This window comes from Lagopus muta, chromosome 1 (genome assembly GCF_023343835.1).
Source record: "Lagopus muta isolate bLagMut1 chromosome 1, bLagMut1 primary, whole genome shotgun sequence".
Taxonomy (NCBI): domain Eukaryota; kingdom Metazoa; phylum Chordata; class Aves; order Galliformes; family Phasianidae; genus Lagopus; species Lagopus muta.
In genome coordinates, this window is record NC_064433.1 from 177,489,896 (window position 1) to 177,507,601 (window position 17,706).

Sequence of the window (17,706 nt, forward strand, 5' to 3'; positions counted from 1 at the left end):
TCAGGTTGGGAGTCTGGAAAAGGTTTTTCAACATAGATTAATGGAGTATCCTGAATTGAGAGGGGTCCGTAAGGATCACTGAGCCTAACTCCTGGATCTGCACAGGAACAGCCTGCCCAGGGCAGTGGGCACAGCTCTGAGCTGCCAGAGCTCAGGGAGCGTTTGGACAGTGCTTCCAGACATTGGGACTGGCTTTTGGGTGGTCCTCTGTGGAGCCAGGGGTTGGACTCAGTGATCCTTATGGGCCCCTTCCCATTGGGAAGGATGGAAAGAAGCCCAGGTGGTTCAATGACTCCGTAGGCTTTCTGCCACTTATCCTTCCACTCCACCCTTACTGCAGCTATTTAAAATTAAAAGGGCAGAGGCAGCTACAAGGAAAGCACGCTGAAAGCGCACAGCCCCGCCCGCCCAGCAAAGGCACGGCTAGCGCAGATTGCGGGTTCGTTCCGCGGTCGCCTCCTCACTGCCGCCCCCACAGGGCGGGAAGGCGGGGAGCGGCCCCTCCCCCAGCAACGGGGCGGGGCAGGCATCACCGCCTTCGTGCGCCTGCCCCCGCCCCTCAGAGGCCTAGGCAGGGCTGGAGGGTTTGCAGTGTCAACCTATTAACGGCATCCTCGCCGCTGAGCATTTTGGGAGCTGTAGTCGAGCGCAGAGAGATCGCTACGGGGCTGCAGGAGGCGGGCGGCGGCTGGGGACTACAAATCCCGGCGTGCCCCGCGCCGCGCGGCGTCCAGCCTGTGGCGGCGGGAGGCTGTGCTATGGCGGCGCGTTTGTAACTGCGAGCGGCGGGAGGTCGCGGCGCTGAGTGGCGGCGCTGCTGCGGCGGCGGCCTCGGCTTCGGCCATTTGGAATATTACGCTCTGGGGAAGCTTTGAGCGTTTCGAAATCTGCTCGTACGGAGTTCTGTAGGAGTTCCGGAAGGGTTCCTGTGGGGATCCCGAAGTGCCGCCGGGCGGTGATGGTGGTGGGAAGAGGAGTGAGAAGCGAACGCGCAGCTGTTTGTGGAGTTACCGCGGGAAGGTTAAGTGCGAGTTGAAATATGCACAGTAAACCGATCGTGTTCACTTGGGCATCTCTGCGGCGTTGCATTAGTACGAGGATTTGTGGCTTGACTGCTTCTTATAAACACGATCGGCTGGTTTTAAGAGTGACTTCCCGATGCTGGGAGTCTCTTCCTGTAGATTTTTTTCTTTTATCTGCTTAATTTCTCGGAGCTAAAAACAAGTGAGCATCCACCCCTGATACTTGTGACTGCACCTTTTACTCCCCTGGCGCTACACTATGTTATGTTAATGCTGCATCAGCAATTGCGTTGGAATGTAATTTACAGGATGCCGACTGTTGAAGAGCTGAGTAGTGAACAAAACTTCATTGCACACTGGATGTCCAGTAATTCCCGTGCTGGTGTCTTATTAGATCCTCATTTTACTGGATTAAAAATCACCACAGAAAGTCTGTTACCTGGACCTGAAAGCATCACGGCTTTCCCCGGTGAAGTGCAGAATCTCTTAGACAGCTGTTCTGTAAGTGAGGACTCCTTGAGTGAAGAGCAATTGCTTGAGTCTGGCAGCTCCTGTGCACTTCAGCAAAATAGCACTGAAATGTCTTTTCCAGCAACAGCATATAATGTAGGAAGCTCTAAAGCAGACTTCGGCCACAGTGAAAAGGATGCTCAGAATAAATCTGATTGCAATGATCCTCTCTTACAAAAGCTTGAACAGGTAATAAATTTTAAAAATTCTAGAATTTCTTGATATTCATAAATTAAGGTATATTTTGTTCCTGTGCATCCATGGAATGGAACACCTCTCCTATGAGAACAGGCTGAGAGAGCTGGGGCTGTTCAGCCTGGAGAAGAGAAGGCTTTCAGTATCTAAAGAGGAGCTACAGGAAAGAAGGGGACAGATTCTTTAGTGGGGTATGTGAAATTAGAACAAGGAGAAATGGCTTCAAGCTTAAAGAGGGGAGATTTAGGTTGGATTTAAGGAAAAAGGCTTTAACAGTGGGGGTGGTGAGGCACTGGCACAGGTTGCCCAGAGATGTTGTTGATGCCCCATCCCTGGAGACTTTCAGGGTAAGGCTGGATCAGGCCCTGGGCAATCTGATCGAGCTGTGCATGTCTCTGTTTGTTGCAGGGGAGCTGGACAGATAAAAGAAACTTTAAAGGGCCTTTCCAACTCTAAGTAGATTCTAGTATTCTATAATTTTTCATACCTGAAAGTATCTGTAGAACATAAGCTTAAAGAGCAAGCCCTGAGTCAGTTACGTGTCAGTTGCGTAAAGATTAGTGTCCTCCTCATAACATACTGTTATTGAGAGCCTCGTTGGTTTTCATAGGCACAGATTTCAGTTCAAAATGAAATTATGTTTAGCGCCAGCATATTTGCTCTTAGAATCTTCTTACCTCAAAAGGTGAACATTTCCCAAATTGCAGAAATGAGAGTTCTGTTATCTACTATTTGTGGATTGGTCGATTAAAAACTAGTGGCTTGGAGTGCACTAGAAACAGCATGAATTTCATTCATCAAAGCACTTTGTATGCAATGTGTCATGTTACAGTTAGATAATGGGATGTCTTTAAAACTTGTTGTCTTGATGATGCTTATGTTTTGGTGCATTCTAAGTATACTTACCCCACAGTACATTGATTTTTTTTTTTTTTTTTTTTTTTAAATTTCTTAAAAAGCTGAAGGAATTGCAACAACAGAAACAGGAACAGCTAAAGAAACAACAGATGGAGCAACTTCAAAGGCTAATGGAAGAACAGCAGAAGTTACTTAGCATGGTATCTGGTCAGACGGCAGTTCTTGGTAAGTTGAGAAATAAAGCATAGGATCACAGAATCATAGAATGGCCTGGGTTGAAAAGGATCACAATGATCATCGGGTTTCAACCCCCTGCTATGTGCAGGGCTGCCAACCACCAGACCAGGCTGCCCAGAGCCACATCCAGCCTGGCCTTGAATGCCTCCAGAGATGGGGCATCCACAGCCTCCTTGGGCAACCTGTTCCAGTGCATCACCACCCTCTGAGTGGAAAAAATGTGTACTTTATTAAACTGAAGAATGTGATCTATTGTTCTTGTTTAAGTTAGAAAGTATATTCAGTGTTCATTTTAAGACTACTTGATTAGTCAAAGATAAATGCATCATTTTAATGACTGCTGTGTGGTACTGCTAAAGGAATGCTATCCTTTTGCCAACTTTCATTGTAATTAATGATGGGAGCCCTTGTTTTGAAGAAAATATCGTAAATATAAAAGACAAAATAGGCAGTTGCATTTCTTTCAATACTTCTGATTGCTTTAAGCTATCACTGTATCCAAATGAGGTGGTGCCTCCTTGTTTGTGCTCACAGTACATGTTTTCCCATGTGATGATCTCAATGAGACTGGGGAACTCATCTGTACTGAGAAACAAACATCTGTAACCTGGATCAGTGTTCCAGTCCAATTTAGCTTGTGCACAGGGAGAGGACAGTCCTGGACTGGAAGAAGCCCCCAGAGTTGAGAGAGGGGCATCTTCTCTTGCAGGTAGTATCAGACCCACCTGATTTAAATGATTATATTTCTTTTACGTAGCCTATCTGAGAAACTGAAGTTAGGCTTTGAACAAAAACTAAATTGCCTAATGATTTTTTCTGAGTTGGGAACATGAGGATGGAGGCTGGCTCTTGCCCTCCTGTGTATGTTTATTTTGTTCCTGTGAAACACTGGTTTGTTTGAAGGCTGTACTCTAATGGCTGAAAGTAAAAAGCTAAGCTAAGACCTGGGCATTCATTGGGCTTGACAAGTTTTTTTGTTTGTTTGTTTGTTACAAATCAGTCATCTGAGTAACAGAATCACAAGGACAACAAAGCTCATGCTCTGAGTAATTGGTCTCCACATACACAGAACAGTGAAATTATAACAAAAGTTAATGCAGAATGCATCTCATCTTTGGACAACGGTTGTTCAGTACTGTCTGCCTGTAAAAAGCAAGGCCCCTGAAAATGCAGAACTGCTTGAAAGGCAGTGGAAGTGACAACTATATTGGTTAGGCATTTGGAGAAAAATAATTGGGAGTGTGTGTTCCCTTCCCATCCCCCCCCCCCCCCCCCCCCCAAAGTTACTGAGCATAACTCACTGCTTGTAGTGATGCTTGTATACAAATTTTGGTTTCCTTTGCTCAGTATGGTCAGCTCAGCACCCTCAGTGTTCCTGTGAGTGTTGTTAAAAGCAGCAGGAGGAAAAATCAAGTTCTTCCATCAGCATGATGTGTTTGTCTGTTCTAGTAGGGAAAAAAATGGCTACTGCTAAAACTTATGTGTGATAAAGACTGGGAAAATGGTAAAATAATGACAGATCCTTGATGGCTGCATTATTTGGTAAGTTAGAATGAACTGAAACCGTATTTTCAAGTAGCAATTAGAAAATAGTCCATACGGGGATATAGAATGTCTCCAGACCAACTGTGTTGTGAGGCTAAATAACTGAATTGGAATTAGGAATCAAGATGGATTGGCAAAGAGATGCTATGGCATAGTCATAATGTCCTTAGAGTTGGAAGGCTGATGAAGAATTGTTTATACACCAGAAGAAACGCACCAGAATTCTTCACCTTTTCCTGTTTCTTAGCTGTACCACTGGCACCGTGTTACCATTTATGCTGTTATGACTGGAATAGCATTTTTGGTTTTAAATTTCATAAGGAGTTTGTAAATCTGTAGAGGTTTCAGAGAAAAGAAATGGGAGTGAGTTACAAGCATGAAGTATGATGACAAGCTTTTAATCTTGGTCTAAGGTGATGTGAAAGGATGAATTGATCTTGATTTTTAAGTATAGCAGACATCCAAGCTTCTGTTATTTTACCTTTAAGCCATAAGTTAGCAAAGATGATGAATCAGAATGGAGTGCCAAGGTGTGTGTCTGGGGGAGAAAACTTATACGTGGTTGGATATTGCTTTCAAAGGAGTGCTCAAATTCAAACAAGAGTTAATTTGGGAAAATCATAGGACTTCTTTTGTGTGGGAATTCAGACTATGTGACCATGAAGCTGTTTTAATCTGGTCTGAATGCCACTTAAATGTAAGCTGAGCTGACTGTTTGTTTGCATGCTTTTGGGAGGAAAAAAACCCAAATTTGTATTCTGTTGATTTCATAGGAAAAAGCATGAGGTGTCCAGAACAAAAGATGGAAAAATTGATGGAGACTGAAGATCCACCCGTGGATCCTTTCAGTGCGGAACTCCCTGAGAACAGAGGAAAACAGTTATGGGTGACTAATGCAGAGGAAAGGTAATTCAGAATGTGATTTGGTAAAAAGTGTAAGTAATTTATACTGCAAGTTTGAATGAATTCTGAATCCCAATTCAGATATTCTCAATTTGTATAGCTTTCTTAAGCAGGGATTACGTTTCACTAGTACAATGGAGAGCAATAGTAGGAGAGGCTCTGGCTTGAGATTGTGACAGATGTGCTGTGCTGGCTGAAGAGGTGTGTGCAGCGTGGGGTGATGATAGTGTAGAAGCACATTCTGGTATAGGCTTAGTAGATTAGCAGTCACAATTACTGCACTCAATCTGATTCATTACAATCTCCTCTCCACTGTTACACAGCAAAAGTAGTGATGTTGAGGAAGAGTGTAAGGCCACAACTTTTTAGTTTGTTACCAGGAGTTATGTTTGTTTAAGCGTCTATGTGTGGCTAAGAAATAACAATGCTTGTGGGAGAAGCCTTCTCATGGATGTTAGAAGCTTTTTGTTGTTGCTGTTGTTGATGGAATAAAAGTAGTGGTTGGCACTGTTTTGGAGCTCTGCCTTGTCTGCCTTGCCTGTCATAACATGAAATACTTGTTCCAGGCAGTACTGGGTTGACCCCAGGCAGCCACTTGGTCACCCTGCCTCAGAATTCAATGGAGGTGAATTAGAAGAAGTAAAATGACATTTGTGGGTTGAGATAAAGACACTTTATCTTCACAACAAGTGAAGAAAAGAGGGGAAGAGACCCCAGCATTAAGAAGGTGGCCATCTCCCACAACCAGACCGATGCACAGTTGGTCCTGTGTAGTTTTAGAAAACCAAGTCTGCAGTTCTCATTGCTGAACATGATGTTGTGTGGCATGGAACTCTTGGTCACTTTGGATCAACTCTTCTGGCTCTGACCTCTCTCTCTTGCCCATCCCCAGCCTATTTGATGGGGTGAACAGAGTGAGCAGCATGAGAAACCAGAGAAAACCTGGATGCTCTGCAAGAAGTGTTCAACAACAGCGCAAAAACGTTGGATGTTACCATCACTGTTTTGGTCACAAATCCAAAGCAGCACCATATGGACTGCTGTAAAGAAAGTTTACTCCATCCTAGCCAGACCCAGAATGCAGGCTGATCTCTGTAGGATTTCTGTGAACCAATGTGAAGGACATACCATAGAAATTATCAGTATGACTACAATCTGAGTGCGAGTCTGATGGCTCGGGCAGAAGAATGGCTGGTCGCAATGGCAATTTTATTTAGCTGTGTATGAATAATTTTGTCAAAAGATAATCAACTATTACTACAGTGCATTTTTCAGATTAGCTTTGCCACTCAGTGACTAAAATTCTTCATAATTGTCATCGTTTAGGTAATTGTATCCCAGGTCTTTGATTAGCAGTGATGTTAAATGCAATTAAATTATACAGAAATGTTAATTTTTTATTTTTTTAATTACTACAGACCTATTAAAGCTGCGATTCAGGAGAAGAAACAGACCTTTGAGGAATTTGTGGAAGAACAGATGAGAATAGAAGAGCAGCGTCTGAAGCAAAAACAGAAGTTACAGGTTTTCTATTCTTTCTGACTTGTTTTTTAAATATTATACCGTGGTGTGATGGGTGTTTTAAGAACTTAGACAGCAGGTTCTGGCATCAAAAGCTAATGCTGCAATATTCACATCTTAATAATTCATCTTCGAAATAAAACAATAAGTCCTAACTATTTTGTTTAAGATGCTTTCAGAAATCCAGTAGAAGTAAATGCGCTTTATAAATTCCTACTAATATGTGGGGTTTATTTGGAAAACAAGCAAAAAAAACCAAGCAAATTCAAAAACCCAGCAACTTAAAACTGCACGAGGGATTTAATGTTGTGTGTGTGTGTTAATTTTCCTTATCCCCTTTCAGGAGACATATGGATCAGCCATTCAAAAACCTGTGATCAAACGACCCTTCCTAAAAAGAGGAGAAGGCCTAACAAGGTTTACTAATGCCAGATCTAAGATAGCAAAGTTTCGGGAAAACATGCTGAAGTCTCCACAGAGGGCTTCAGATGACAGAAATGTGAGAGTGGACAGATCACAAATGCAAAAGAAAAGTCTGCCTTCTGGCAAAGAACTGGTTTCTGAGAGCGCTCTTACACCATGTAAAAACAATAACCAGCCTGACAAAGCCAAACGTCCTCTTCAGAAGACCCTGGTACTCAGAAATCACAATGGAAAAAATTCCTTGCCACTAGAAACAAGAATGCAACCGGGAAAAAATCTTAATGGACAGATTAAGGTTTCTTTTTCGCCAGAAGTCAACAATAAAATAGAAAATAAAGAGAATGTAGTGGAATTTACTAAGTCTAGCACTGGCAGCAAAATCAGAAACAAACTACCTTACACAGAAAAGCCTCCATTATCTTGTGAGATGGCTGATGCCTTTTCTAATTCTAACTGTTCTGTGACTCACTCTGTAAAGGATTCAGAACTGTCTTTTGAAGTTTCATTTCAGAATAAGTTGGAAAACTGGGAAAAAGAAAAGGAAAAAGAAAACCTGGAATTAGATGAATTTTTGTTTCTAGAACAGGCTGCAGATGAAATATCTTTCTCAAGTAATTCTTCATTTGTGCAAAGGATCTTAGATCGAGATCAGCAAACTTCACAAGGACGCAGAATGTCCTCTACCCCTATCAAGGCAAAACAGCAGCAAGTAAAGGAATTTGCAGTTAAACTCATTAATAAGAAAAAGGCAGAATGTGTGGCTGTGGGAAATAAAAATGATAAAGCAGTTAATCGTGCGATGTCAAATTCAGAAACAGCTTCTAGACTAAAGGATCCACTGAATAAAGCAGATAGTGTAACGTTTTCAGGTTCTTTCATGACAGCAGCTCCTGCTTTAAAAAGTACTCAGTGGATTGTGAATGAAGACAAAGATGAAGAAAATGGTAATAGTACTACAGATTCTGAGCAAGAATTTGAGACCACTTTAAAATATGAAAATGAAGATGTTAAGACATCCTTTATGAGCCATAGAGAAAGCGATCCAGAATTGTTAGATTATGGGAGTTCTGCTACAGATATCAGCAAAGAAAGCAAAAATGGAAGTGCCAACCTTGACTTGTCAGACAAAGATGCACAGTCAAACCAAAAGGTTGGAAAAGCTTCAGACCACCAAAGAAGCATGTCTAGTGTAAACAGGAATAAGTTTGAGTTTGATGATGAGAGAACATGGAGTGATCTTGATGAAAATTATGTTCATGATGGTTTACCTGAAAAATACACTACAACGCCCTCACAGACTGACTTTTTCAGTAAGAATGATACACCTTTCCCAGATAGAGCATTAAAGAGAAAAGTTGCCTCAAAGAGGGGGGAAGAACTGTCTAAACAGCCTGCAGTGGACAGCGATTCAAATGGACCTCCATCAGACCTGATGGTGAAACTGTTTCCCTCACTGAGACCAAAACAGAAGACAGGTTGTCATCCAGAGCATGAAATCAAATCAAATGTGGAACAGGAGTCAGGAGGTGAGAGAACAGCAACTGGTAGGAAATGTTGAAGAATACATGTTTTACAAGTCTTTCCTTCTAAGGCTTACGCTGCAGCTTGATGCTACACCAAAAGGTACAGACTTCTACTGTAGGCACCCTTCATCTCTTCTGGTGTCTGGTGCCACATGCAGTCATTGCACAGCCTGCAGAATGATAAGTTCAGTGAAACCCTTCATTTATTTCACCCTGAAGTCTAGTTTTTTGTCTCATCACCTCATTCAACTAACTTAATCCAAAGGCGCTTGACCACTGTTTCAAACTCAAGCAAAGAGGCAAAAGTGTGCTGAAAATGAAGCAGTGCCTCCCTTTCCAGTGAGTGCATCTACACCGCATTTGGGTAGTGCCATGCACTCCTAGGTTACATTGTTCCTGTAGTAAAACTGGATGCGTCAGCAATGTCTGTTTTCTCTCTGCAGTACAGTATGTAGAGAATTCACCTGGAATATAGAAAGCAAGTTAATTTTTCTGCTCGTCCCAAGTTGATTTCAACCATTTCAGCTATATGGCTATGGTATGCAGAAGGCTTACAATCTCTACAATCTCCTGTAAAAGCTGTTGTGTTTGTGCTAGAACAGACATGATGGTGCAGCCTTGCATGTCTTCTCTGTAAGACGGTGAGGTGTCAGTTTCAAACTCTGCACCAATAAATGTTTAGGATTTTTTCTGGTTTTTTTTGAAGATCATATGAAGCAGAAGTGGTAGGTTTAGTGTTCTATGGAGAACTGTTTTATTGGCTTCTGAAAGAAATCTGCTGGGTCTTGTTGCTGGGAGTAATGGCTAGCAGCATTTACGCGTGATCAAGCCAACTAACTATACTACAGCATCAGTACTTAGGCTCTTTTTGCATGCTCAGAAGCAGACTATGAAAGCCTTAGGAGTGTTAAGCAGTGACTGAACAGGAAACTGGAATGGCAGAGAGGCCCACAAATACTCTGGGCCTCTACAATCCATTTCAGGTCAGTGATGACTTCAAGCAGGCTGTGCTGTGAGTAAACTTACAGCTGGAAAAACTTACATTTGTAACTTTCCTCTTCGATGCTTTGCTCTTATCATATCTTCATTTTTCTACAGGTCCTTCACATTCTGATTTCTGTTATATGTTTAGTTCTACAAATATTATAGATGAACTTGATGAGGAACTTGAGTATATAGTGCAGGGTACTTCAAAATGTCACTTCAGTACTAGAGTTTTTTCTTGCAATGCTACTGCTATCTATAAAATAGTATATATGTTTTTTAAAATTAGTGTGTTAGTAATTTTTCAGTCTAATGGATCTGGTTGTTGTATGGCAGGAGCCACTGTTCCATCCCAGACACTGAGAGAGAAACTCATTGAATTGGAAATGGAAATTGAGCGATTCAGAGCTGAAAACACAATTCTAACTAAACTTCGTGAAGAAAGAGAGCATGCCTTGGCAAGCATCAGGTAATCCTGAATTGAAAACCCATAGTTTGGTGCGTTCACTAAAATGGTGTGCTCCTGGCTATCACATTGTGCAGTTCTTACTTAGGTACTGTTAAGTAATTGATGTATTTTAGTAACAGTGGAGACATAGATCAAGAAACTGGCTGTTTCTGTATGTATGTATGAAATGTTGTCGTAAAAACAGATTGCCAATCTAGGAAGAATGTTGAGCACACCTGCTGCTTCAATATGATATCCTTAAAGGCTATGCCAGTGAGAATTTTCTCGTGTATACTTTTATTCTGAGCAATAACACAGTCCTAAACTGGTCTCATAAAACGGATTTCACATGAATGTGATCGATGCTGTCCATTTGGATTGGATGTACAAACGGAACATTAGTATTTACTTCAGCTAGGGGAATTATAAGCAGTAAATACAGGAGAATAATTCTGCGGAGATTTGAAAGTGGCATACCTGTTGCTGCCAAAGTTAATTTTGTTTTGTTTGGATACAGCATCATGTTGCTGGCTAATGTTTGATTTGTGACCTGCTATTAGTCACCGGTTCTTTTACAAGCAGCTTTTGGTGGAATGGTGTTCCACTGCTCTAAGGAATATTGGCAAGCTTTCATAGAATCTAGAATCATAGAATGGCTTAGGTTTGAAGGGACCTCACAGATCATCCAGTTCCAATCTGGCCTTGAATGCCACCAGGGATAGGGCATCCATAGCTTCTCTGGGCAGCTGTGCCAGTCCTCACCACCCTCTGAGAAATAATTTCTTCCTAACACTTAGCCTAGATTTCCCCCCCTCTTAGTTTAAAGCCATTCACCCTTGTTCTGTCACTAGTAGACTGTGTACAGTTGGTCTCCTTCCTGCTTATAGGCTCCCCTTAAGTACTAGAAGGTTGTAATGAGGCCTACCTGAAGCCTTCTCCAAGCTCAACAAGCCCAACTTCCTCAACATTTCTTCACAGGAGATTGCTCCATCCCTCTCATCATCTTTGTGGCCTTCCTCTGGACCTGCTCCAACAGCTCCACAACGTTCTTGTGCTGGGGCCCCAGGCCTGGATGAACAAGATGGAGCCTCACAAGGGCAGAGCAGTGGGGGACGATCCCTTCCCTCTCCCTGCTGCCACTCTGTTTTGACGAAGCCCAGGATACTGTTGGCCTTCTGGGCTGCAATTGCACACACAGCTTTACTGAATCATAAAATGGCCTGGATTGAAAAGGGTCTCAAAGATCACTTAGTTTCAACCCTCCTGCCATGGGCTACTAGACCAAGCTGCCCAGAGCCACATCCAGCCTTGCTTTGAATGCCTTCAAGAATGGGGCATCCGCAACCTCTCTGGAACAACCTGTTCCAGTGTGTCACCACCCTCTGTATGAAAAACTTCCTCCTAGTATCTAACCTAAACCTTCCTGTCTCAGCTTAAGACCATTCCCCCTTGTCCTATCACTGTCCACCCTCATAAACAGCCGTTCCCCCTCCTGTTTATAAGCTCCCTTCAAGTACTGGAAGGCCACAATGAGGTCTCCCTTGATCCTTCTCTTCTCCAAGCTAAACAAGCCCAGTTCCCTCAACCTTTCCTCATCGGAGAGGTGCTCCAGCCCTCTGATCATCTCAGTGCCCTCCTCTGGACACGCTCCAAGAGCTCCATGTCCTTCCTGTACTGAGGGTCCCAGGCCTGGACGCAGTGCTGCAGATGGGGCCTCACAAAGCTGAGTAGAGGGGGGCAATCACCTCCCTCTCCTGCTGGCCACCCCTTTTTTAATGCAGCCCAGAACACAGTCGGCCTTCCGAGCTGCAAGCACACACTGCTGGCTCATGTCCAGCTCCTTGTCCACCAGGACCCCCAAGTCCTCCACAGGAAGCTTTGCTAGGTTCTGGATAACTTTTGTCATTAAAGATACAGATCCAGAAATAGCTGGACATCAAACACTAGCTGTATGACAATTGTTGGACTCGATCTTTGAGGTCTCCCAACCTAAACGATTCTATGAAATACTGCTTATAAGCCAGTCTTCCAAGGGTAACAGATGCTGGGTTTGACTACAGAATTTAGAGTCTGTTTTCTCACTCCAGGTTTGTATAGTTTTATAGCTTTAAAACAATAGTTTTAAATAGTTTTTATAGTTTTAAAACAATGCTTTGTTTTATAATTGCAGGAAAGAAATTGCAGACTTTCAACAGCAGAAATCCCAAGAACTTGCTGAAATAGAGGAATATAGAAAAAAAGAAATGAAAAAACTGCAAAAGGAACGTAAAGTTTTTGAAAAGTATACCATAGAAGCTAGAGCAATTCCAGACAAAAAAGAACGTGATGAAATTCAGGTATGAAAATAACAGTTACTATTATTATTTACACAGGAAAACTGAAATTCATTTAAAGGCAATTGAGAACTAACTTGAAACTAATTATAACTTAGGCCAATCACGGGAAGGGTTGCAATTGGCTTAATTGGGAAAACAACTGCAGTCTTCACAACATTATCTGGTACTTTCAAGGAAAAAAAAAAACAAAACAACAAAGCCAACTTACAAATATTTTTGTCACATTTCCATGCATAAAAACTGCATGAGACTATGGTAGAGTGATCTTCAACTTTGACATAAAATTACTATAGCTCATATAACATTGCAAGTTTTGATTTGCGTAGTGAATGAAAATACAAACTAGAACTATGCTTAAATTTTATTTGTAAGTGTTCCACAGTAAACATAGTTATCATCTATAATTTTCAAAGTCATGTTTTCTGATTATTTACTTGTAAGTCTTTAAATGCCAGTGATAAAGAAACAAGATGTGTTTGTTCCTTCACTGTCAAGATTCATCAGGTACACAGCCAAGTTGTATCAAGCTTCACTTGTGGATATCACTTCTTGATGCTACCTCAACAGACTGAAATAACGTTTGAAAAATGAGTTACATGGATTCATGAGTGTTTTATGTGACTTTGTTCTCGTTGTTTTCTCGTGCCAAGATTTGTTAAGGGTCCTTTTGAGGGTGGCCTTAAAGAAATAGCACATTTCTGCCTCAAGTGTGTTTGTGCTGGCCTGACTGTGAAGTGTGAAGGAGGCTGAAAGTGTGATGATCACAGGGGCTCCTGTGACTGAAGCTGAGATATTCAAGTTGGTAGTCCAAAGTTAATGCTACTCTTTTCACAGAAGAAAACCTCCCTTCTCTTAATCTTTTCTTATATTATTTTCCTAGAAAATTTGAAATCTTTAATATTAAAAAAAAATGAAACATTTTATAAACATTCTTCTAAGGCTTTAAAACAGCAGATTGCAGAGTTACAGGAAGATTTCAAACGGAAAGAAGCAAAATGGTCAACCACCCATCGACGCCTGAAGGATCAAATAGATGCTTTAGTAAATGAGAACATGGAGCTGAAAGAAGAAGTCAAAATTATGGAGAGGTTTCGGTTAGAAGCCTGGAAAAAAGTAGAAGCTGTTGGAAGCAAGAAGAAAGTGGAAAATTCTGGGATGACTTTAAAAAGAACAGAATCTGTAGTAAGTTATTCATCTCAGCATTTAGGTCTGTGTGACCATTGTGTTTTGGATCGTGAAATTAGAATCTAATAGGCGCAGCCAGACTTTTAATTCACTGATCTCGGGGTTCTGCAGATGGTGCCAGACAGAACTGTTTTTAGTGGCACCTTCTCTCCAAATATAAATGTTCACAGAATGGGTTAAGGTGAAAGGGGCTCTCTGGGTGCACGCAGCCCAGCCCCTGCTCAAGTAAGGACCCTCAGAGCAGGGTACCCAGGACCATGTCCAAGCAGCTTCTGAACATCTCCAAGGCTGCATCACCGTGGGCAGTGTCATTTGTTGAGGAATTCAACTTCTTAGAAATTCAAACAATGCAATTGTAAGCAGAAAAAATACATAGGCGAGATCTGAGAACCTCTGCACCTCAAGGATCAGCCAGGCAAACCAGGCAGTTCACCAGTGCTTCAAGTAGTTACATTTAATCTTGAAATGTAATTTATTTTGGATTGCTTGCACCAAATAAGCATTCTATAGTTTTTGGTCATGAGGCAGCAGACAATTCCAAAATACAGCTTTTGGGCTACATCACACAAGCTCTTCTGATGACTAAATCTCAAGAATGTATAGCTTGTGAAGAAAGCTTGCAGTGAATTTCCTCTCAAATGGTGTACAAATTTTATTGCAACTGCATGAGGAGTTGGGAATAAATGTCACATATAAACCACAAGTGTAACTTTCTTACTTCCAGTGTCCGCAAAATAGAGGCCTGAAAATTGAAACTGGATCTCTGCTTCCTCCAGCTCAGAAGTGTGGCAAGATAAATGGCAGAGGCTATTCAGAGGCAAAAGGTACACATTTGTCTAGTTGGTTAATTCTTCAACGGAGAAAATAAATGTGGATTTTTTGCATGTGTTTAAAGGACCATCTGAAAATAGGAAATAGCTGTAATGAACTTGAGTGCACAGATAGACATGTCCCAGGGCAAGATTTTGGAGCAAGCTGTTAGGAGCCCATTCTCAGAGTGAAAGTGCTTCTGGTTGCGTTGGTGGCAGATGACTTACCCCAGACAGCCGACATATGTTGATTTTTTTCATAGACATACTATTTTCAGTTTCTGCTTCACTTAAAAAATATGGGTGTCCTGTACAGATTGACCTCATTATATGATTTTAACATTTAATCTGTACTTTACTGGCCAAATGAACTTCACTACATTTATCTGAGTAGGAAAGCTTTCTAGAGGACCTGCATCAGCACCTGCTAAGGACAACAGCAAGTCAGAGACAGTGACGACACTAGAAGATTCTTCTAAAACTGCTATGGTAGTAAGTCCTGTATCCTGATTTGGTTTTTAAGGGAGTAGCTTTCAGTACTTAATATTTGGAAGGTGACTTGGAAAGCTGTTGACTCCATCTTTTTATATTCTTGAATTGCAATGCTGTTATTGTCATGAAAATGGCTATGTGATAGTCAGTGCAGAACGCTCTACCTGCGGCTGTAGCTGAGGTAAGGAAATAAAATAATAATCTCTTACCCTCTAGAATTTTGCAAAGTTTTCCATTTTAAGAGGCTGGCTGTTTGTATGCTCCACGTAGGGAAACCATGCAAGAATCCTTCATGTAGCTGAATTAATTCTGGAATACTGTAGGTAGCTTTTGGTGTTCTAAAACTTTATCAGTTGTTTCACACTGCGATATGGATAACTTCAGCCAGTTGGCACCAAGCCATAGCAATGAATTTCATTTTAGTCTGGACAAAAGCTGATCACACTCTGATTACTGCAGGCCTGAATGCATCACTGTAGTTATACTGGGAGTTGCATAAAACCCACGCTGGTTTTATGACTTCCTATATCTGTCTTCCTACTGTCATACTCATTTCTTAAAATACCTGAAAGCCTATGAAATGAAAGATGTATGAAAACAGAGCTTGATTTTTAAGCTTATATTATTGCTATCGTTTCAGGACACTTCTCCTGCTGAAGCTCTCATGTCCTTGTCAGTACCATCTGGACCTGCGCATACAGACAGTGAAGAGATACAGAGAGAAATTGCTTATCCTGACGGAAGGGTAAAATGAAAGTGTGGAATCTGAAATTCCACGAGAAGTGAAAGATCAATGGATACTTGAATGTGATGTCTTAATACTGACCTCTGTAACCTATTCGTTAGGTCGAAAAGGTTTTGAAAAACGGCTGTCACCTCGTCTTTCTTCCCAATGGGACGTGGAAAAAAGTGGGTTCTGATGGGAAAACTGTAACAATAACCTTCTTTAACGGAGATGTAAAGCAGATTATGCCTGATCAAACAGTGGTATGTATCCTACATCTTCTGCATTTCTCTATAAATACTTACATGTGTGTACACACACAATTTCTGGCTAGATAAGTTAATTTCAACTGTTTTCTTCAGATTTACTATTATGCTGATGCGAAGACTACACATACTACATACCCTGATGGCTTAGAGATTTTGCAATTTTCAAATGGACAAATAGGTAAAGAAATCATCCAGCCCAACCAACCCCCAACACTACTGGTGTGGGTGTGTGTGTGTGTGTGTGTGTGTGTGTGTGTGTGTGTGATGCACACAAACGCATCTGTGTTTATATAATAGTAACTTGTCACAAAATACATTCTAGAGAAACACTATCCTGATGGCAAGAAAGAAATTACGTTCCCTGATCAAACTATCAAAAGTTTATTTACGGATGGACAAGAAGAAAGCATCTTTCCAGATGGCACAATTGTTCGCATTCAGCGGTAAGCTTTGTATTTTCAGGTACCCTGGCCTGTTGACGGGGATGCAGTAGGTAAGAGCTCACTGACAGAGGCAGTATATAGAGATATGTTTTTTAAAACTTACATTTGAATAGACTGTACTGTGAAGATGTGCTTGCTGTTTGACATTTATTTTCTGTAGTGTGAAGGAGATAAAGAAAATGCAGACAACAACAATGCAGTCTAACACACTAGCCTAAATGACTTTTCTGACTTGTATGTAATACTAGAGAACATGTGAGTACCCAGCTTTACCTCATGCAGGGCTCAGATCCAAACTGATGGTACTCAAAATATTAAGCTTCTGAACTGTTGTAGCAACAGGATTAGACCAGAGAATGTGTGGTGGAGGCTTTCAAGAATGAAGAAGTTGTGTGAGTTTTGCAGAAACGTGCTTTTGAGTATCAACAAAATGGCACGGTATTTACCAAAACATATTAGATTTTTTTTTTCGTTTGTTCCTTTAGGCGTATGTCTGTACTGTTTGTTCTGTGAATAAACTTAAGCCTGTTTACAGTCCTTATAATGGTTTTTCAAAATACATCTTACATATGTGTCTTTACTGCAGAGATGGAAGCAAGACTATAGAGTTCAATAATGGTCAGAGAGAACTACACACATCGCAGTTTAAGAGACGGGAGTATCCAGATGGGACTGTTAAGACTGTGTACTCAAATGGACACCAGGAAACAAAGTATGTCTCTGGGAGAATAAGAGTAAAGGATAAGGATGGTAATATTCTCATGGACACAAAGTTGTAATTAGCACTGACTCTGTTAGTGCAACAGAAATAATGTACATTCCTGTAAATAAGATGACAAATGCCTTTAATTGTATGCTGTGTATATACTTATAGTTTTCTTTGAAATAAACTTATTTTTCATTGGTGCTACTACAACAGCTTTCTCTTTGCCTGTTTCTACTTTTCAGAAGGATTTTATCAATTCACTACTGTCTTGTGTTTAATGGGTATTTTTCAGATCCTTGGCTACCAGTGAAAATGTGTCGAACAGCTGCAGCAGACCTTATTTTAAAGATACAAGAGAAGATTTTTCAGTTTAAGATAAAAGGTTGTGCTGTTGGAAACCCTGTGTGGCCTAATATAGCAGAACGCTGATTTTATTCACTGTCAAGAGCTTAAGGCCATCTGTGTCCTGAGGTGCACCAGGCCCAGCACCCTCATCCAGGTGAAGGTTGTTCCACTCTGCTCCATGCAGCTTCACCTTTTGGGTACCACAATATAAAGATGTAAAGCTGTTAG

General features: G+C 41.3%; 1 protein-coding gene across 2 annotated transcripts; it reads left to right on the forward strand.

The window, feature by feature from the left end:
• Window positions 1-704: 704 nt before the first annotated feature.
• On the forward strand, window positions 705-17,623 carry CENPJ (centromere protein J). Of its 2 annotated transcripts, XM_048935043.1 has the most exons (16): window positions 705-1,721; window positions 2,687-2,810; window positions 5,141-5,273; window positions 6,689-6,794; window positions 7,135-8,740; window positions 10,058-10,190; window positions 12,340-12,505; window positions 13,445-13,687; window positions 14,415-14,514; window positions 14,894-14,991; window positions 15,137-15,172; window positions 15,632-15,736; window positions 15,838-15,978; window positions 16,078-16,162; window positions 16,307-16,427; window positions 17,014-17,623. In XM_048935043.1, the coding sequence occupies exons 1-16, from the start codon at window positions 1,287-1,289 to the stop codon at window positions 17,204-17,206; spliced, it is 3,825 nt and encodes a 1,274-aa protein (XP_048791000.1). In that variant the 5' UTR covers window positions 705-1,286; the 3' UTR covers window positions 17,207-17,623. The 2 variants fall into 2 exon arrangements, with proteins under 2 accessions (XP_048791000.1, XP_048791010.1); XM_048935053.1 differs by lacking the exon at window positions 15,137-15,172 and having other exon boundaries at window positions 706-1,721; window positions 17,014-17,622.
• The last annotated feature ends 83 nt before the right edge of the window (window positions 17,624-17,706 follow it).

Bases quoted from the DNA above. Each gene is read 5' to 3' on its own strand.
- CENPJ (XM_048935043.1), top strand. From the start codon at position 1,287: ATGTTAATGCTGCATCAGCAATTGCGTTGGAATGTAATTTACAGGATG. The intron at 14,992-15,136 runs GTAAGTCCTGTA...GCTATGTGATAG, and splicing joins CTTCTAAAACTGCTATGGTA to TCAGTGCAGAACGCTCTACC. The intron at 15,979-16,077 runs GTATGTATCCTA...TGTTTTCTTCAG, and splicing joins TTATGCCTGATCAAACAGTG to ATTTACTATTATGCTGATGC.